General features: G+C 46.2%; 1 protein-coding gene across 2 annotated transcripts in view; it reads right to left on the bottom strand.

Annotated features, from left to right (window-relative positions):
* The window catches only part of robo1 (roundabout, axon guidance receptor, homolog 1 (Drosophila)), a 156,899-nt gene that overhangs the window by 12,775 nt on the left and 121,812 nt on the right, over positions 1 to 22,312 (bottom strand). For both annotated transcript variants that reach the window (XM_061681304.1, XM_061681303.1), the window contains exons 9-19: positions 19,352 to 19,551; positions 17,018 to 17,099; positions 16,756 to 16,924; positions 15,563 to 15,729; positions 12,617 to 12,738; positions 9,623 to 9,854; positions 8,215 to 8,336; positions 6,431 to 6,602; positions 6,150 to 6,350; positions 3,963 to 3,989; positions 3,785 to 3,827 (exon numbers count right to left, since the gene is read on the bottom strand). In XM_061681304.1, coding sequence (XP_061537288.1) covers positions 3,785 to 3,827; positions 3,963 to 3,989; positions 6,150 to 6,350; positions 6,431 to 6,602; positions 8,215 to 8,336; positions 9,623 to 9,854; positions 12,617 to 12,738; positions 15,563 to 15,729; positions 16,756 to 16,924; positions 17,018 to 17,099; positions 19,352 to 19,551 — 1,537 coding nt within the window. The remainder of the gene's footprint in view (positions 1 to 3,784; positions 3,828 to 3,962; positions 3,990 to 6,149; positions 6,351 to 6,430; positions 6,603 to 8,214; positions 8,337 to 9,622; positions 9,855 to 12,616; positions 12,739 to 15,562; positions 15,730 to 16,755; positions 16,925 to 17,017; positions 17,100 to 19,351; positions 19,552 to 22,312) is intronic.

The following is a 22,312-nucleotide window of genomic DNA, read 5'->3' on the forward strand; positions in this document are numbered from 1 at the left end:
CATAGGTGAGGGTAGGAACGGAGATCGACCGGTAAATAGAGACTTCGCCTTTCGGCTCCTTCTTTACCACAACGGATCGATACAAAGTCCGCATCACTGCAGACACCGCATTCCATCTGTTCCATTCTTCCCTCACTCATGAACAAGACCCCCAGATACTTAAACTCCTCCACTTGGGGAAGGATCTCATCCCGACCCAGAGAGGGCATGGCACCCTTTTCCGACGGAGGACCACGGTCTCAGATTTAGAGGTGCCGATTCTCATCCCAGCCGCTTCACACTGTGCTGCGAACCACTCCAGTGAGAGTTGGAGATCACGGCTTGATGAAGCCAACAGAACCACATCATCTGCAAAAAGCAGAGATGCAATACTGAGGCCACCAAACCGGACCCCCTCTATGCCTCGGCTGCGCCTAGAAATTCTGCCCATTAAAGTTATGAACAGAATCGGTGACAAAGGGCAGGCCTTGGCGGAGTCCAAACCTCACGAGTCCGACCTACTGCCGGCAATGCGGACCAAGCTCTGACAAGGTCTGCCGAACTCCCATGCACCCTCGAGGACCCTGTCGAGGATGTAGAGCTGGTCCACTGTTCCACAGCCAGGACGAAAACCACACTGTTCCTCCTGAATCTGAGATTCGACTTCCCGACGGACCCTCCTCTCCAGCACCCCTGAATAGACCTTACCAGGGAACGCATCCTCCGGTGCCGCTTTTTAAAAAGGAGGACCACCACCCCAGTCTGCCAATCCAGAGGCACTGACCCCGATGTCCACGCGATGTTGCAGAGGCTTGTCCTCCCAATCACACCCTTCCAGGTCTCACTGTCATTGCCCACGTGAGCATTGAAGTCCCCCAGCAGAACGATGGAGTCCCCAGCGGGAGCGCTCTCCAGCAACCCTACCAAGGACTCCAAAAAGGGTGTATACTCTGAACTGCTGTTTGGTGCATAGGCACAAACAACAGTCAGGACCCGTCCGTCCCTTCACCCAAAGGCGGAGGGAGGGTACCCTCTCGTCCACCGGGGTGAACCCCAACCTACAGGCGCCGAGCCGGGGGGCAATAAGTATACCCACACCTGCTCGGCGCCTCTCACCGTGGGCAACTCCAGAGTGGAAAAGATTCCAACCCCTCTCGAGAGGACTGGTACCAGAGCCCAAGCCGTGTGTGGAGGCGAGCCCGACGATATCTAGTCGGAACTTCTCGACCTCACACATCAGCTCGGGCTCCTTCCCTCCCAGAAAGGTGACATTCTACGTCCCTAGAGCCAGCTTCTGTAGCCGCCAAGGTCCCCGCCTTCGGCCACCGCCCAGCTCGCACTACACCCAACCCCTACGGCCCCTCCCGCAGGTGGTGAGCCCACGGGAAGGGGGACCCACGTTACCCTTTCGAGCTGTGCCCGGCCGGGCCCCATGGGTGCAGGCCCGGCCAATAGGCGCTCGCCTTCGAGGCCCAGCTCCAGGCCTGGCTCCAGAGGGCGGCCCCGGTGACCCGCCTCCGGGCAAGGGAAAACGTCTTCCTGAATTGTTTGTCATCATAGGGGTTTTTGGAGCTGTTCTTTGTCTGGTGCCTCACCTAGGACTTGTTTGCCATGGGTGACCCTGCCAGGGGCATAAAGCCCCAGACAACTTAGCTCCTAGGATCATTGGGACACACAAACCCCTCCACCACGATAAAGTGGATAAAGGAGGGGTATACCAGAAAGAAAAGTGGAAATATTCCAAATGTGAGAATGAAATGTTGTCATATTGTAGGCATACGTGACTACATATTTTCACAAGAAAATAGTAATACAGACATAAACATGGCAACTTGTCTGTTTATGTGTCACATTGATATGATAATAGTTTTAGAATTGTGGATAAAAACTGCAAACTTTGTGAATGAAGTCAGGAACCAAAATTCCTGACTTCCGCCACCTCCACGCCGTAGCGGACCCCCGGAGCCAGACTGGGAATGAGCACGGAAAAGGTGGCGGCGTCCACGGTGCGGTTGATGTGGTACCTGCTCTCGTTCCCCAATTCAATTAATCACAATAACAGGCAACATAAAAAAATATTCAATATTCTTCAAATATGAATATATTATAATTATTTTCATAGGTTTGTCCTTGACAATTAAAAAAATGTTTTTAATTCCTGTAGTTTTACGCAACGGCCTGCACAGAAATGGTTAACAAAACACAACACAATGGCGTTAATGTGAATGAATTGCAGTAACATCCCATTTGAAAGAGAAGATTATGAGCAGTTTATTCATCCAGCAGCTGAGAAGAGGGAAACTACAAATCCGGCTTTAGTACCGTTTGCCTTTTGGAGACACACACACACACACACACACACACACACACACACACACACACACACGCACACACACACATACATATATATATATATATATATATATATATATATAAATCCCAGCTAAACAGATTGTGTGTGCGCTCGACTTGCCCAAAGCCGACAACACTTTCCCTGAGCCACGCCCGGATTAGACAAACGGATAAAACTCACTTGCAATGTTGCTAAATGTACAGTCCTCAAATTGCCCGTCAACCCTGAACGCACCACTGGCTCACCTGCTCACTAATATCTCACATTTTTATATATATATATATATATATATATATATATATATATAGTTATATGGAGGCTTTTCTTTTTTTAAAACTTGATTTGCTTGGATTACCAAACACATTTTCCATAAGGAATAATAGAACTACAGATTAGGTCAAATTAAAAATATTTAAATCAACATTTTGCTTGACGGTTCCTTGCACGTGTACAAAAACTCTAACTTCCGTTAACGACCCAGGCTAAAGGTAGCTCCTCCCCGCCACGCAAAGCTCGTCTCACAGTCGAGATGCATCGCTTCGGCATACTTCCTTGACACCAATTAGTGCATTCCTATAAGGCAAGACTCGTGGCATTTTAGGCTGTTTCGGAGGGGTCCTCAGTCACCATGCGACAGTTTCCATGGAAATTTAGACGACTAAATGGGAATAAAGCAGGAATTTGAAAAACTGACGGTTGGCTCTTAATAGCGAACTTAAATATAGTTTGGAAAAATGCCCACCCGAGCCGGTTTGGATGCCCCACAACAGGTGGGTGTCCGGGGCCGCCCTTTGCCCAAGCCTCGACCTGCACTGGGGCTTTCTTGTGTACAATGCACCCTTCCGCCACATCAAGGCGTCAGTGTTTTGCAGTGATGCAACGGCGCAGCCTGGTGGTTGCGCGCGGATCTGCACGTGCTTAGTGGACTTCAACGCCCACCCACCAAAATTCCACACCCACTTTCGGCTGCATTACAAAGTCGCAGCACGCCCTCTGTTGACCATATTAGAGACGTACATGCAGCCCAACCTCTTTATAGAAGTCCTCCTTCCTTTACATAATGTTTAAAACAATAATAATAATAATAATAACAATAGGGTACTGAAAACGGTGACAAGAACTGCGTCAGGCTTGGCAGCAATTTAGCTCACGTAACATCTTTTTGACTGGCACTTCACACATTCAGGAGAGTTGAGAAGAAGGATAAAACAAAAACATCATTCGAGCCATAATTTTGCATGATTTCTCAGTGTATAATAGCTGAATGTGAATGACAAAATTCAACTATATGCAGAAGGTGGACATCTCTCAAGGTCATTTCTCCTAATATTAGTTACAATGTTCTTTTTGGCGTGATGCAACTGTAAACACTCCCCTCCCACATTTCTTTTATGTCATCTTATTTTTGTCCTAAATGTCCGAAAAAACTTCTTACATTATATTATTTCTTACCTTCCAGCACTGCTCACTCCTTCGCCACCTCTCTGGTATGCCACTGGAAAGATCAAACAGGATAATTCACAAGGTTTCCATAACATTTTCATAAGATATGCTGTAATTACATACACAATTGTAACCCACTGAGGGTTAACTCATTTAATTGATGCGTTTTGTGTGTGTGTGTGCTTACCTGTTGGTGTGAAGGTGAAAGAAGGCACTGTTGGGAGAGAAAAATAGTACTAATTACATTTCATTATTCACTTCTAGGTGGCACGGTGGCCGACCGGTTAGAGCGTCAGCCTCACAGTTCTGAGGACCCGGGGTTCAATCCCCGGCCCCGCCTGTGTGGAGTTTGCATGTTCTCCCCGTGCCTGCGTGGGTTTTCTCCGGGCACTCCGGTTTCCTCCCACATCCCAAAAACATGCATTAATTGGAGACTCTAAATTGCCCGTAGGCGTGACTGTGAGTGCGAATGGTTGTTTGTTTCTATGTGCCCTGCGATTGGCTGGCAACCGGTTCAGGGTGTACCCCGCCTCCTGCCCGATGACAGCTGGGATAGGCTCCAGCACGCCCGCGACCCGAGTGAGGAGAAGCGGCTCAGAGAATGGATGGATGGATGGATATTCACTTCTATAATAAACTAAACTATGTGTGTGCTACGCGGGCTCCCTCTAGTGGTACGCAACATAATCACTGCCCAAGTACAGCGGTTGCATTTACGTTTTAAATTCGATACATGTATGTAGTCGAGAAGAATTTTTTTTTTTTTTATATATAATTTTTTTATTGAAGTTTTTTTTTGTTTTAAATAAATCAAAGCATTATTTAAGTGTTAGCGCAGTGTTAATGTGTTATACGAAAATTCAGTTGCGGTGAAGGCACTTATCGATAAAATCAAGAGATGGTCTTTGAATGCCTCGGACCCCCAAACGGGGAAAATTACTAACATGTCATGGAAGGAGCCGATTTGTAAAAATAAATATAGGAATAACTAAAGCTTCTCCCGTACTCTTTTGAACTGAGAAGACAGGAAGTGCTTTCGAAGTGTTGACGCAACGCCGTCGGGTGCCCCGCAGGCCCTTCCGCCTTTGAACCCAGTCCAAATGAGACATCTGAAGGGAAGATGCTTTCTGCCTGACGCAATTAAGTCCGAGCGTGACAAAAGCTCTTTGATGAACAACATAAATCAAGGCGAAAATTGCTTCAATGCTAGGCTATAACACAACATTATAATTACAACGTATATTGCTCCAAAATGTCATCCATGTCCCGTCTCAGCCCGAGCGCCGCGTTGCCCTCACGTGGCTGCGATTAAACGCTTTTCCAAACACTCTTCGCTGGCCAAAGAGCGAGCGAGGCCTCACGCGGTTTTGAGTGCTCAGTGAGGACGGAACACCAGAAAGACATCGCGGCCCCGCGCTCGGCGCTCTGGCACACTTCACTTCAAACGTGTCGGCTCGACAGGACCGCCGCAGTTTGTTCACGTCGGTTTGAAAAAGACATTTCGCACACTTGAATGATATAAGAAAAAGGAAAAAAAAAAAAAAAAAAAAAAGCAGATTTTTTTAAAACTACATTTTCTGGATATTATCATTCTGTGCATTTTTATACTGTTAAGTTTTCTTTTAGTACCTTTTATTTTTGTGATTTTATATTCATTTAACATGTTTATTTAATAGTATTTCAAATGTAAAATTAGATGAACATTTTATAAAAATATTACTAAATGGCCAGTGGAGGAGAGAGGAAAAAAATCTGACCCGAGTGAGGATAACCGGTACAGAAAATGGATGGATGGATGATGATAATAATAATAACAATGTTGAAAAGTAACACTTGTTAAAGTGTTTTTTTGGTAAACATATTACCTTTTCTTTTTTGCAACACTTGTTTTCTTAAATTGAATAATTGTACAAAAAAACAAAACAAAAAAAGTTCATCTTTTCATTATTGTAGTTTTTTGTTGGGAGTTCATGGAGCGCAAGTGTGTCCTTCGTAAAGTTTCCGAAAACGTACAATATAATTGATTAGTAATAACAGCAATAATAATGATAATATAAAAAATGTAAATTAAAACTAGTTTTAAATATTGTGCAAAACGTAAAGAAAAAGTCAATATTGTTGTATTTCTGTTGTTCTGCAAATTGTGTGGACATTTTGTTGTTACTATATGCCACACACAAAAAAAGTGCATATGAAAAACCAGAATTTTCTTAAACTGAAAATCTAGCGACTTTGGGCATTCATTTAGAAGACAAAGCACATTGTAGAAGGGGAAAAAAAGCAAACGTTTGAAAAGAGGTTTCAAAGCTTGCGACTAGTCACATCGCCATCTTCAGGCCTGGCATGCACACTACACATTGCGCCCTCGACTGACCCTTGCGTATGCCGGCGTAGCTGCTGGAGAGTCCGTTCCGCTTCTTCCTGTGGCGGTACAGCCAGATGCTGAAGACCAGCAGGATGATCCAGCAGGCGGTGCCGATGCCGGCGATGAAGGCGGGCTGCTTCACCACGTCAGAGATCTGCTGCGACAGGGGATTCTGGGGGTCCGCCGCCGCCGTCATCCGCCCCGACGCGTCTGAGCCGAACACAACCGACGCTCAGGATTGGATTTTGTTTTTTCGGACTAAAATATTGTCCGCGACGGTTTCTACTCACCGAGTTGGAAATAGGTGACGTCGCTCTTGACCCCGGGGCCCGCCCCGGTGCTGGCCGCCACCTCCACGCCGTAGCGGACCCCCGGAGCCAGACTGGGAATGAGCACGGAAAAGGTGGCGGCGTCCACGGTGCGGTTGATGTGGTACCTGCTCTCGTTCCCCAAGCACCAAATCTACCACAGGCGGGATGAACAGCATTTTACTCTGTTGCTTATTGTTCCAGGTGTCAAACTTTGGAAGGGCACGATGACATTTCCTGGTTTTACTCTGTAATGTACTTATCCAGGCGTGAACAGTTGATTGGACAGCAATCACAGCTATCTCCTTTTACTCTATATCTTGCTGTGGCAGTTGCAAAACGTTGGCTGGACCGCTGTGACATTTCTTCACATTACTCTGTAATTTACTAATCCAGGTGTGAAACGTTGGGTGGTTTCTTGTTTTACTCCGCTACCACGCTAGCGGTCTGCACTTTTAACGAGCGTCATGTGAAGGTGATTTGTTTCTGTTGAATAATTGAACGACTGAATGCCGTCGTTTATGCGACGTGGGTTCAGATTGCGTACACGCTAAAAGCATGGCGTTGATGCTTTATGATCCTCTTTCGCCACACCCTATCCCCTGCGAATACGAGGGTGCGCTGTACTGTTGCCACCCGCGAGTACGTGTGACGAGATGGTGAAAAGCTCTGGAAATGAATTGAACAGAATCCATCACGGCGGCTGCTGCGGGCGGCCACTACGATAGCTTCATCTCAGTGGGACGCACGCGGCTATCGTGTTACGGTGAACATTTCAAAAACACAACGTTATGTTTTCCAGCCCGCCACGAACAAAGACTCAGTATTAAAGCACAGCAACCATAACATGTCTCGCCCAATGGAAAACAAATGGGGTGGGGTGGGGGTATCAGTAATCAGGCCCGTAAGCCAATTAGAGTGACTTGGAGGAGCTGTCACTCCAGGGAAGGGGCGGGGTTTGTGCTCCCCAGCTAAGCTAAAGCACAAAGGTCACAAAGAGAACCATACATCCACATCCAGACGTTCTGCTCTCCCGACACACGCTTCCTGGGCATCGAATGGCTCACATGCGAGAGAGAGAGAGAGAGAGAGAGAGAAAAAAAAAAAAAAAAAAAAGCCTCAGCTGAAAGCCATAAAACGACCGCAAATGGCCGGGAAATACAAGCGGCTTATGTTGTTTTTCCTAACATATAACAACATGCTGCAAACAAGCATGCACTGGCATTGAACACCCGCAGCATTGCCGAGACACAAATGAACGCTACTCATCTACAAAGTGCGGCCACTGTACACGCGGTAATGTACAATTCATAACAAGAAGCCAAATTAAAAGTTAAAAGAGAGTTAAAAGAGACACTTTCTGTATGGATACAAAGGTACTGCGGTAAAATTTAAGTGAGAGACATTTTGTAATATTTAGATTGTTTTCATTGTGCATGTCACATATTGCCAATAATAATTGAAACAATTAAGTTCATTTAAAAGAACCCTTCATTAACAATGAACAATGTAGACAGGCAGTTGCATAAAACAAATAAAAGCAGAATGCACTGCTGGGGGGGTGGGGGGGAATAAAAAAATCCAACTTGAGCCACGCCACATTTACCTGGAGAAGTTTTACACTTTCCACTAGATGGCAGTATTTCACAGCAGTGTGATGTGCTTTTTCCCATTTATTTAATTAATAGCGACACACGATTGCACACACACATCTGCCTCTTTGTGTGTTTGCGTCCCCTCCACATGCCGCATGGGGCGTTTGTTACCTTGTACTCCTGGACCACCCCATTCCGCTCCTCCTCCGGCGGCGGTTGCCAGGAGACCACGATGGCGGTCCCGTTGTCGCCGCTCTCTGCCACCGTAACTTCGCGGGGAGGCGCGCTGGGCACTGATGGGAGGTTGGGGATGTAGACAAAGGAAGGAAGAAATATATGAGACACACCTGTGCGCGACATAGACAATTGGAGGTACTCTCGCCTACTTCCAGACAACAAAGGAATGATGGCAACATGGATACTGTTTAACCCTCCTGTTATGTTGAACTTAAAAAAATATTGGTAGAAAAATAGCTACAAATTTTTTTTTGCTGGCACACACACACACACACACACACACACACACCTTATTTCAGACCAGTTCAACGAACAAACTAAACGCGTGAATACCTTTCATCTCCATTTTACCGAGCAAGACAGTTGATGAATTTAAGAGGAAATTAGAGCACAGTTAAAGAGAGACTAAAAATAATGACAAACACATGCTAAAAAAGGAAGAGTGTGGGCGGTCAGTGATGTGAAAGCAGTCATTTTCATCAAAGGCAGCACTACATTGAATACAAAAACACATCAATAACGTAAATACACTTTGCAGTAAACACTTTGGCGGGCGAGGACATTTTTCCATCTGCGGCGTGATTAAAATGTGCAGTTACATATTGTACACGAGAAAAGTTCGTGTGTGTTTATGTTTGTCAAATTCTTGCTGCGTATTCTCAAATGTTACAATCACGTTGCAATTTTATCCGAGAAGAGACTAAGGGCAACACGGAAACCGGCCACTGTGTAATATTGCAACAGCTGGAGCGAAAGCACAGGGTAAGCGGAGGTTAGTGTGTTTATTTTTGTCATTTCTTGCTATTCCTCCTCGCATGTTACAATGGGAGACTTTGGGCCCCTGCAGCAAAGTGGAGATTGTGGATTCAAAAACGAAGGAACGGTAACGGTGTCAACTAAGGTTTGCGTGTTTTTAGTTTTGTCATTTCTAGCCGTGTATCCTCAAATGATACAATTCACGCTGCAGCAAAGTAGAGACTGCGGCGTACATAACTGCTGCCAACGTGGATTTAGGATGGAAAAAGGATATTTAGCTCTAAAGTAGCATCATTAGGGCACCCGGTACACCCAAGAGTCTGTATAAAATTGTCACACGGCCATTTGTGTCAGTCCAACGCTCGTTTTGACTGTCTGTCAATTGCACGTAAGGCCTTGCAGGAATGCTTAGATGTGTCACGTTTGAACATAATCCCCCCTGGACTCGCACGCCCATCACTCTGCCTGGTGTGAACAGCTGTTGTCTACTCACACACATGCAAGCTGTGCATATAAAAGAGTGTACACATGAAAACACGTGTGCACGCATGCGAGCGCTAAAGCACACAAACACAAAGACACACACCTTCCTCCAGGGTCCGGCCGATTTTCATGTCGCTGTCGCTGCCCTGGAATTCGTTGAAGAAGGGCCGCACTTTGAACTCGTACGTGACGCCCTTGCGGAGTTGCGGCACCACGGCGCTGTCCTCGCCCGGCGTGCGCACCTCGAACGTGGCCCAGTCGCTGCGTGGCTGCCCCTCCGGAGATGGCCTGTACATCACCTTGTAGCCCTGGATGTACTGGGACTGCTGCTCCACCTAGTGGACGGAAGGGAAACACAGTGACATTAGCCTGGGACAATTAAGCTCAGCGGTAAATAGGTTGAATAGGAATTTTATCCAAAAGGAGATTGAGGGCAGCAAGAAAATGAGACTCAGCAGGAAAATACAGCAACGTTAGCGGGAGATAATTAAGCTTTTCTGTAAAAAGTTTGGTTGAATTGGAATTTATTCCGAGAAGAGATTGAAGGCGGCAAGAAAACGAGCCCTCGCAGCATAGTGGAGACTACGGAGTCTAAATGCTGCAGAGTGCACAGCGAAAGCACAGGGTATGCTAATGTTCGTGTAAATATATATATATATATTTTGTCATTTCTTGGTGTATATCCTCAAATTATACAATTTTATCTTGGAAAAGACAGGGCCCTTCCAGCAAATTGGAGACTGTGGAGTGTAAATTTTCAGAGTACACAGCTAAAGCACAGGGTACGCTAATATTTGTGTACATATTGATTTTTGTCATCTTGTGTCTCCTCAAATGTTACAATTGAGGGCCGCTGCAGCAAAGTGGAGACTATGGAGTGTAATACTGCAGCATACAGAGCTAAGGCACAGCAACAGTAAGCGAACAGTGGCGTGTATGTTCATTGTTAGCACTTCTTGCCATGTAACCTCAAATGGCATAGCAATTTTATCTGAGTGGAGACTGAGGGCAGCACAAGAATGATACGCAAGCCTCCAAAGGTAAAGCAGAGGATAAACTAATGTTAGCATGAGTTTGTTTTTGTAATTTCTTTCTGTGTATCCTTACACGTTACAATGACGTAGCAATTTTATCCAAGGAGAGACTGCGAGCCGCTGCAGCAAAGTGGAGACTGTGGACTCTAAAACGAAGGGAATGGCAATGATGTAAACTAAGGTTAGCGTGTGTGTTCATTTCTTGCCATAAATCCTCAAATGTTACAACTGGCGCGGCAGAAAAGCCGAGACTACGGAGCGTAATCTTGCAGCTTGCAGAACTAAGGCCCGGCAGCAGCGTGAGCCGGTTTACGTCACTCGTACGGCGTGGACTCGGCTTGCCGGCAACGTGGCTTTCGGTTGGAAAGAGCATCGTCGGCTCCACAGTCTAAACGGCGAGCCTACGAGTCTGTCGGAAGTCGTCACTGACACGCTCTTCCGACCGCGTGTCAATTGCGCCGCTTCGGCGTCGTGCAGCCATTTGTACAAACGCCACTATGAAATCAACGGCCAAGAGGTTCCTGAAAGTCTGGAGCTGGTTAGCGAAGGATCTGCACGATCTCCAGCGGCGTGACGGTCGCAGCGCTCCGTCGCACCGGGGAGCATCAGACGTTAAGAGCTAGGCTAGCACATGCTAACGCTGGAGTTTGTTTCATTCACGCAACATAGCCACCAGGCTGATATCCTCGTGAGCCCCACTGGAAGGTGAACGAGCTCTGCCTTTAAACATGTTTTTTCAATTTGTATTCCCATAAGATAAGCTGCCAGCTCAGGTGGTTATGATTAGACCGCAGGCACAAAACAAAATGAAATATAAGGCCAATAAATTCCCACATTGGAAAAAGCTTAAGCCCTGAAAAAACATGGGAATTGTGCCGCTTAAATCTCTCATTTGACGTGGCGGGTCAAAATGACCCGACAGCGACACAGGGGGCTCATGTCAATGTTGTTGACAACGTATTGAGTTTATTCCACAGAAAAGGCACACGGGTTAGCGCATTTCTATTTTTGTAATTTGTGGCCATGTGTTCTAAATTGTGACACTGATATAGCAGACACTGCAGGCCGCTGCAGCCAAGTGGAGACTGTGGACTCTGAAACAGACAAATGTATCCGCGTAAGGGAATGTTAACGTGCGTTTTTTTTTTTTTTTTAGTCATTTCTTTTCCTGTATCCAAAATTGTTACAATGTTCATGGCCAATGTGTAAAATTTGTAAAACAATTTTTACATTATTTGTAAAAATTCAAAGAGAAAACAAAAAAATAAATAAGACAAGCAGAATTACTTTTGTCATTTTTTTTTTTTTTTTTTAATGTGTGAATAATTGTTTGGATGCATGTTTTTATTCTTCATTTAAAATAATTTTTAAAAATTCTTAGTGTAGATTTTCTTCAATATAAATTGCTTTAGAACAGGAAGGTAAATCAATGAATTAGAAATAATACATTAGAGTAAATAGAAAAAATATTTCAATTTAACAGTAAGTGTATGTCATCTTCATGCTTTAAAAATTTTCTGAAAAAAAATGGAAAAGGACCAAAAAAAAAAAAAAGGTGAATACCTTTTTTTTGTCCTTTTCTATTTTTTTTTCCCCAAACAGCTTCCATTTCTTTGAATTTGTTTTTTTCTGGATTTTTCCAACTTTAAAACGGGTCAGTTTGACCGGCAACATAACTGGCGGGTTACACTTCGTTCTCCCACTCCCACCTTCAACATCTGTAAACCATTTCCAATTACGAGCCAAAGAGTTGGCCGCTTCTTCCTTCTCACTCGTATTATTTTAACGGCCGTCCACTGTTTTGAATCAGAGAGGGGGCACAAACTGGCACGCCCTGCGCCGCAAACCGGTATCCCCCGTTGCGTCAAAATTGGCTTTTTAAGGCCACACATCATAGCTCGGACAGTCCCGGGCCAAAGGGACTCTTACAGGCACTTGTTCTGCGCTTTGTCAAAACCAACCGGTGACCTTCCCGCGTAAGCTGCCGCGACATTAGCGCTCGCGTGCTAACAAATTGACCGCCGGGCAAGCGGTTTTCTAAGTGCCGCTGCGGACGTACTCACCGTCCACTGCACCCTGACGGAGGACGACGACAGGATGGTAGGGTTGTGCAGGTGGATGACCACCTCGCCCAGCTCCCTCTGGATCTGCCGGTGGTCCACGCCCTGGCTGGTTGGGAGAACGTCTGCGGGCAAACGTACGCATTCACGTCATTTCAATCCATTTCCATCCATCCATCCATTTTCTACCGCTTATCCGGGTCGGGTCGCGGGGGCAGTAGCTTTAGCAGGGACGCCCAGACTTCCCTCTCCCCAGCCACTTCATCCAGCTCTTCCGGGGGGATCCCGAGGCGTTCCCAGGCCAGCCGAAGGACGTAGTCTCTCCAGCGTGTCCTGGGTCGTCCGCGGGGTCTCCTCCCGGTGGGACGTGCCCGGAACACCTCACCGGGGAGGCGTCCGGGAGGCATCCGAATCAGATGCCCCAGCCACCTCATCTGGCTCCTCTCAATGCGGAGGAGCAGCGGCTCTACTCTGAGATCCTCCCGGATGACCGAGCTTCTCACCCTATCTCTAAGGGAGAGTCCGAACACCCTGCGGAGGAAACTCATTTCGGCCGCTTGTATCCGGGATCTCGTTCTTTCGGTCACGACCCACAGCTCATGACCATAGGTGAGGGTAGGAACGAAGATCGACCGGTAAATGGAGAGCTTCGCCTTTCGGCTTAGCTCCTTCTTTACCACAACGGACCGATACAAAGTCCGCATCACTGCAGACGCTGCACCGATCCGCCTGTCGATCTCCCGTTCCATTCTTCCCTCACTCGTGAACAAGACCCCAAGAAACTTGAACTCCTCCACTTGGGGCAGGATCTCATCCCCGACCTGGAGAGGGCATGCCACCCTTTTCCGACTGAGGACCGTGGTCTCAGATTTGGAGGTGCTGATTCTCGTCTCGGCCGCGAACTGCTCCAGTGAGAGTTGGAGCTCACGGCTTGATGAAGCCAACAGAACCACATCAGCAAAAAGCAGAGATGCAATACTGAGGCCACCAAACCGGACCCCCTCTACACCTTGGCTGCGCCTAGAAATTCTGTCCATAAAAGTTATGAATAGAATCGGCGACAAAGGGCAGCCTTGGCGGAGTCCAACCCTCACTGGGAACGAGTCCGACTTACTGCCGGATATGCGGACCAAACTCTGACTCCGGTCGTACAGGGACCGAACAGCCCGTATCAGGGGGTTCGGTACCCCATAATCCTGAAGCACCCTCCACAGGACTCCCCGAGGGACACGGTCGAACGCCTTCTCCAAGTCCACAAAAGACTTGGAGAAGACTGGTTGGGCAAACTCCCATGCACCCTCGAGGACCCTGCCGAGGGTGTAGAGCTGGTCCACTGTTCCACGGCCAGGACGAAAACCACACTGCTCCTCCTGAATCTGAGATTCGACTTCCCGACGGACCCTCCTCTCCAGCACCCCTGAATAGACCTTACCAGGGAGGCTGAGCAGTGTGATCCCCCTGTAGTTGGAACACACCCTCCGGTCCCCCTTCTTAAAAAGGGGGACGACCACCCCAGTCTGCCAATCCAGAGGCACTGTCCCCGATGTCCACGCGATGTTGCAGAGGCGTGTCAACCAGGACAGCCCCACAACATCCAGAGCCTTGAGGAACTCCGGGCGAATCTCATCCACCCCCGGGGCCCTGCCACGGAGGAGCCTTTTAACTACCTCGGTGACCTCAAACCCAGAGATAGGAGCGGCCGCCTCAGAGAACCCACACTCTGCTTCCTCATGGGAAGGCGTGTCGGTGGAATTGAGGAGGTCTTCGACGTATTCTCCCCACCGACTCACAACGTCCCGAGTCGCTGAGTCGAGGTCAGCAGCGCCCCATCCCCACTGTACACAGTGTTGGTGGTGCACTGCTTTCCTCTCCTGAGACGTCGGATGGAGGACCAGAATTTCCTCGAAGCCGTCCGGAAGTCTTTCGCCATGGCCTCACCAAACTCCTTCCATACCCGAGTTTTTGCTTCAGTGACCACCAGAGCTGCAGTCCGCTTGGCCAGCCGGTACCCATCAGCTGCCTCAGGAGTCCCACAGGCCAAAAAGGCCCAATAGGACTCCTTCTTCAGCTTGACGGCATCCCTCACCGTTGGTGTCCACCAACAGTTCGGGGATTGCCGCCACGACAGGCACCGACCACCTTACGGCCACAGCTCCGGTCGGCCGCCTCAGTAATGGAGGCGTGGAACATGGTCCATTTGGACTCAATGTCCCCCGCCTCCCCCGGAACATGAGCAAAGTTCTGTCGGAGGTGGGAGTTGAAACTCCTTCTGACAGGGGATTCTGCCAGACGTTCCCAGCAGACCCTCACAATACGTTTGGGCCTGCCACGTCGGACCGGCATCTTCCCCCACCATCGGAGCCAACTCACCACCAGGTGGTGATCAGTTGACAGCTCCGCCCCTCTCTTCACCCGAGTGTCCAAGACATGCGGCCGCAATTCCGATGACACGACCACAAAGTCGATCATCGAACTGCGACCTAGGATGTCCTGGTGCCAAGTGCACGTGTTGACACCCTTATGCTTGAACATGGTGTTCGTTATGGACAATCCGTGACGAGCACAGAAGTCCAATAACAGAACACCGCTCTGGTTCTGATCGGGGGGGCCCGTTCCTCCCAATCACGCCCTTCCAGGTCTCACTGTCATTGCCCACGTGAGCATTGAAGTCCCCCAACAGAACAATGGAGTCCCCAGCGGGAGCGCTCTCCAGCACCCCCTCCAAGGAGAGGAGAATGAGGGCAGGAAGGAAACTGGTGACTTCAGCAAAGAGAAGACAGTGGAGTATCATACTCTCATGTGTGTTTCATTTTGGTCATTTCTTGCAATGTCTCCTCGAACGGTACAACGATGCAACGAGACGACACCTAACAACTTTATCCACAGAAGACTGAGGCGCAGGAAGAGGACGGGCCACCGCAGCAAAGTAGAGACTGCGGAGTAGCTTACCTTGCGTTTTCACAGCATCAGTGATCGGACTGGGGTCGCTGAGTCCGTAGGCGTTGGCAGCCCTCACCAGGAAGAGGTAGACTGCGCTGGGCTTCAAGGCCTTCAGTACAAACGACTCGGTTTTCACGTGTTCTGCCAGCGTCTGCCAGCTGCTCCCCGACGCATGACTGCCCATTAAAAACATTTTTTGGGGTGTTTTTTGCTGTTGTAGGCAGTTACAAACAATGAGAAAAAAAATCTACAGACACATCTTATGATGTGATCTTATTTTAACCTGAGACATGAAGACACTAAAAATGACAAGCAGAAAACCACAACATTTTTAGATACAAGCTCTAATTCGGTAAGATTTTTTTTTCTCTTGAGAAGAACAATTATTTTGGTTGTTTGAAAAAAAATAAAAAGTTGGGGATGCATGCTTAATTTTATGATTTTATTAGCCACAACATGAAGATATATATTAGTTTTTTTTGCTGTTAAGAATTTGTTTTATATATTTTTTCTTTTATTCCTGACATGATTTCTTTGGTTGATTTAAATTTATTTTTTTTTTTTTGCTGTTGTTTCCGTTAAAACAATTTGAATAAAAATCACCAAATTTGAAAACTCAGACCTCCGTTTAGATTTTTTTCTTTTTTTTCTCTTTATTTTAATTTGACACATGAAGATAACACAAATCACAAAATTTGCTTGCTGAACACTTAATTTTGTGAGATATGTTTTAGTCCGATCATTTAAACATTTCTTTAGACTAAAAACTAAGAAAATCACAGTTTGGAGATACAAAGTATAATTTTGTGAGATTTTTTTTGTTCTTAGCCTGAAACATTAAAACATTTGTTTTGTCATTTGCAGATTAAAAAAACCAAAAACCAAAAAACCTAGTAACTGGCCAGAATATGTGAAGAAATGTTGCTGAAGCACTTCAAATCACCTTCACGTAAAACATTAGAACAAGCATTCACGGCAACGCTAACGTTAGCATCCGTTGTTCTAATCCAGGCGAGGCTCGTTTGTCTCGGTAAGCGACTGAAAGACGATAGGAAAACACACAGTTAAGAAAAGCACTTTGCTTTGTTGTTAGCATTTAGCATTAGCATTCCTGGTCCACTGACGGTTGGGAATGCCTTTGTCTTCTCCTTGATTTGCGCTAACAATTAGCAATTAAGCTCCTGTATGGCAGCCTTGTTCACCTGAAGGCTTCGATGACGTAGGAGGTGGGTGTGGCCCCTGCGTTCAGGTTGGGCTTCCAGGAGAGCCTGACCGAGGTGCGGGTGATGTCCGTGACTTCGGGTTTGGAAGGGGCGCTCGGGATCAGGTTAGGGTCGGTGGGTCTGTTCGGCTGTACGGGGACTCCGAACTCTGATTGGACGAACAAAACGTGACGAAAAAAGTCAATTGTCATTTCCCCCTGCTGGTGAATTTCATCTCTCGAGCGACGACGTCATCCGTTACCTTGGACTTGCAGATGGGCTTTCCACGAGGCCTCGCCCCCGGGCGTGGAGGCGATGCAGGTGTAGTACCCTGAGTCGCTCAGCTGCAACGAGACATTCGTCGACAATACAAATGATTCGTTACCGTCTGACACACTTTCCTGCTCTTCCCTCCCGCGAGCACGCTTGCTGTCAGTCTCGTCGCAGCGCCGCTGTCATTGCCTGATCATCTCGCTATCATGTCGTCGGCGGAAGGTTGAGTGGCAGGCAGCGATTGGAAAAAGGAGCGCAGACTAATAATTGGAGGCCCCCCAACCCTTCAGAAACCGTATCGGGACGTGAACACATGCCACTCGGTGCGTTTTACCCTGCAGCTACTTTCATTAGCTTATTAGTAGACTTTACACCGATTTTATCGGCTTTATCGGTTTATTTTGAGCCTTGTCTTTTGGCGTAGTCTGAAAATATGCCACAAGATGCCGTCAAAGCCGTCTAATAGGAAATCAGCGCAGTAATTAGCTTCAAAGTGTTGACGTGATACATCTGGACAGACAGGCCAAATCTCGTTTCTTTATTTGCTATCTCCTAGGGTCCTCGATCTAGGTTTACGTGTTAGCTCCTCCCACCAGAGATCCCATCGAGGAGGACAAGAGAGGAGCGACAAATATTGGGAGAAATTAGACGAGCGTTCGATCGCTCCGCGATCATTTCCTGGCCACGGCAATGAAAGATGTCACATCAAACGTGTCACAAATAATTAAATTAAATAAAAACGAAACAATAAAATCAATCATCTCCTTATCTGAATTGTTACTACCGCCACAAGTGTCCACTTAATGCTTAATGTTTCAAGTGGGATTACATCAAAGTCAGATATGATGAACACTTTTATACAAAAACGAATTAAACAGGTGTGTCACACGGCATCAATTGAAGGGCTATTGTGTTGCACTTTCCGGTGTGCCCACCTTAGCCAACTGGGGGCAGTATACGAGATATACAGCTACGGTATTCATTGATATGTCTTAACTCCTCACAGCTCAACGGTACGGCACTAATATTAGCCGCTCTTTGCAGAGGATAAATAATTTATAACTATGTCCTGTTATATTGTATGTCTACATCTGATGCTGCATAATTTGTGTTCAATCCGTTGCTTGAAGAGTTATAGCACCGCAACGTAGATGCTATGTAGCGTTAGCATGGAGCTAGCTGACTGAAAGGCTAAGCTATGCGTTTGTTTTATTCTTAGTTTTAAGTTTCGTTTGATAACGTTAACTTCAATTGGGCGTGACAATAAACGGCTTGAAGCCTCTTTTTTTTTTTTGTTGAACAATTGTTTACTATTTCCCAAAGTGCTGCTTGTTGTGAAGTTATTATATTTTAAGATATTATTTTAATTCAGTATTATTTGTTCGTAAAATATACAATTGTTGTGCTATGCACCAATATTGCATTTAGAGGGGCCGACTAATTGGTTCATGGGAAGACGCGTTTTATTGTCACAGCTGTTTGGCTTAGCAAAACAATAGAAGTGTGTACACGTGTGTGTGCACGGCAACACGTGGGTCGAAAATCAATTGCCTCGCGCATCACAATCATCTTCACGAAAGTGTCGTACGGGAGAAGTGACATCTTTGTTAATGGAAAGTGCTAGCGGGTTGCTGCCCTTATGTTGGGTGGGGGGGGAGGGGGGGGGGGGGTTAATTACCCCCCCACCATCATTCTGCCTCGCTTTCACCGCAGGGCCACTTGCACTGCAATCTTGTCAACCACACGACACGCCAGCAGTCATCACCGCACCGCAAACTGACACAAACTCTGACCCTCTGATAGGGAGGGGATATTCACGACCCCCAGATCACACAGACACACACACACACAATTTCACACAAAAGCCACCACCTGACAGCGAGACTTTACAGAGTCGAGCCTGTGACGACTGAGTGGCGGCCCGCTGAGGTGTTATTTGCAAACCTGCGGGGATGGAATTCATCCCAGGCCCTCACGAGGGTGATACGCCCCAAGTTTGAGCTGTCAAAATTGGGCGGCAGTCACGACAGTGGACAGCTACTCAAAAACTCGAGTCGTGGTCAAGATGTGTTTCAGTCACAACAAAGGTTAGCTATTCAAAACGGTGTATTCTTGACGTCAAAGTCGTTTGCTGTAGTGACCGGTGTGCGATTTTAACATTGCGATTCATTCACATAAAAAAGAAAATAGTGTTTTTGAATAGCAGTTCAACTGTAGTGACTGATACACAAGTTTCACACCATGACGCAAAAAAAACAAAACGATTTGAATAGCTGCCCACTGTCGGGTTGACATCAAGCGCGGAGCTCGGCCGCGGCGTCACCTTGGCGTAGCGTATCTGCAGAGCGCCCGTGTCCAGCTGCTTGACCCGCGAGTCGTGGGTGGACACCAGAACGCCGTCCTTCCTCCACAGGACGGTCGGATTGCCCGACGCCACGCAGCCGAGGACCGCCGTGCCGTCCACCGCCACCGTCTGATTGGTCGGCCCCTGCCGGATGACCGGGGGCGGGCGGTCTGACACCACTGCGGAACCAAAGAACAAAAACCTGGCTAATTATGTGGCCAAATGGAAGGAGCCGGTGGTGGGGGTTGATGTTGTGCAGCGGGGGAGGCAATCAGTCCCTCCCGAGCTTTGTGCGAGCAAACGCACAAAAGGTGGCAAACGGGCGACAAGCAGCACGAGAGCGTGGGAGATGATGAAAACAAGACAAACTGAAAAACTGGAAACAATTTTCTAATCATTCCGCAGCAGGTGGACGCAGTATAAAACATTCACAGTGCAGTTAAAATCAAACCGCCTCAGATGTGCGCTGCACATTTAACGTCGGGAGGCGAGCTGAAGTCTTATTCTCGATGTAATGCCGCCAAATTATGTGCCCAACTGTGTGAGTTTGTAGCCGTCCGATTGACTGAAAAGCAGTTGAAAGACAATGAATGCTTAACACAAAAACTAATTGAAATCAATGAAGAACGCCACTGTACATTTGTACGTGATGCACAAAATGGGGAATATACGGTAGTATTATTGTTACATTTTTCATTCTCATTCCGACCCACTGGAATATAATTTGTTATATAGTCTAATATTTACAATTATTTGTGTTTTAAAAAAAAAAAAAAATATATATATATATATATATATAAAATTGTGTTAAATATAAAATTGCCATGGAATATTAGCTTTCATGTAGCTGGTAAGTTATCACTATCCCATTACAATATATTGTAGTCATATGTTTCTAAATAATCATTTAATTAATGTATATCACAATACATATTCTAGCTTAAATATTTTCATTTTAATTAAGTAGTAGTATTAAACACCATATTTCTGTCGATATGCATATATATATATATATACTGTAATACTGTGTATAATTACACACTATGTATGCATCATTTTTATATAGTGTAAATAATCCTTTAAATATATTTTTCTTTTTTACTTACACATATACCTACATATTTTTTAAAATAAGACACTATATTGAATTGACAAAACATAAGATATTTGCACCTTTTTAATCATCAAATTGCATTGTTCATATAAAGTTCACAAAATGTCTAACATACTATATATAACAGCTCCGGGTCGTTGAGTCAATTGGTTATTTGGGAATAACTCTTCTGATGATGGTTCTGTGTGTACGTTATTGTAAAATGTGGCTAAGAAGACCAAAGCTCTCTGACACGCACGCCAGATAATCGTTCTTCTAGCGCCAACGCGCTCCCGCCTCCCCGCTCTCTAATTATCCTGATTATTCATCGCACTATTGATGACCGCTGCCGTCAGCGCTCGTGACTCAGCGGCCACAAACGACCTCGCCGGGGCCAATCCACACCTCCGCGCATAATGATGCGTGTTTGTGTTTTGCCAGGGATGACGAAAACCACTGTCGGCGTGACCTGTAATTACCTGCGCTGCACTGGCCTTCTCATTTTAATAACCTTTATCATTATTATTATTATCCAGAGAGCAGGGCGAAACACATGGAGCCATGGAGCGTGGCGAGGAATGAGGAAGAAAAAGGTTGCACTAAAAGACGGACAGGGGGTATGGAAGTCGACAAAGTCCAGAGTACTTTTGTACTTCTTTTTTTTTATAAAGTATCTGTATTTCTACTTAAGCACAGATTGTGAGTACCTTTGCCACCTCTTCGACGAGGGCACCCGATCCAGACCTCAGCACACTTTGACGGCAGCAGCAAGGCCGAGGCCGAGAAGTTGACGGCAAATAACGAGCCGCCGCGGTCTGGCCGACGAGGCACCGGAGAGTCTCTCGCCGCGCGCCAAACCTCACAATCCCTCATTTTTGGATTTCAATACTCTCCGCGAGGAACCGTAACCGCTGCTTTACCGTAACTCTTCAAACGCACTATTTCAAATTGTAATGATCGTAATTACGCGTTTCATTGTCTTGTGCAAGCGATGTGGAACTTTGTCTTCATGCATACAGAAGAAAACAGATTTTGGTTAGCTGAAGTGCAACTTTGATATCAAGAGTCCTGTAATATTTGTAAAATTGGTCGGTTAAAATGTACTTATTTTTGTATTTATTGATGTTATTAAATGTTTTTTTTTAATGTTTTTTACTTTATTAACTGACAGATTGATTAAATATAATTAAATTAATTATATATAATAGGACTGATATATCATCACAGTCAATATGATCAATTTCGTATTTTTTCACAAATCAATACTATTGGACCATCCCTATTTTGTGTTATTTTTGCGCATCATTAACCAATTTAAAGTGTTGACAAGAGCTTGAGAACAAATCCAAGTCTTTGAATGCTTTAAACGTTTGAAAAGTGTCAAACATGGGGTCACCTCAAGATTAAACATTTGAGTAAGCTTGTTTTGTTGGAAATGGATAGCTGTCATGCGCGGGTGCAGAAGGAAGCTGGCAGTCACGAAGGTAAGCTGCGAACAGATTCACATCCGCCTATTAGACCGCCAAGTCAACTCGTGGTTTGATTTGTTACATCACTCATGGCTCTGCAAGCTTTAAAAAGGCTTTGGGAATATGATGTAACCACAGGCCTCTGCTTTTGTGAAGTATTAAATTCTTTTTGCCTGGTCGGCGGTCGGCTTAAAAGCAGAGTTCGATTTCCTGAGAAGTCGTGATTTGGAAGATGCGAGGATTCCGTCTGACAGCGGCGCTATTTTACATACACATTTGAATTCTCCTTTTAATCTGAAAAACATTGCAAATGTATGATCATTTTTGGTCACGATGAACATTGGCTAAAGTAAAATGCTCCTTTTCCTCTCGACGCCC

This window comes from Phycodurus eques, chromosome 7, assembly GCF_024500275.1.
Source record: "Phycodurus eques isolate BA_2022a chromosome 7, UOR_Pequ_1.1, whole genome shotgun sequence".
In the NCBI taxonomy this organism is placed as follows: Eukaryota; Metazoa; Chordata; class Actinopteri; order Syngnathiformes; family Syngnathidae; genus Phycodurus; species Phycodurus eques.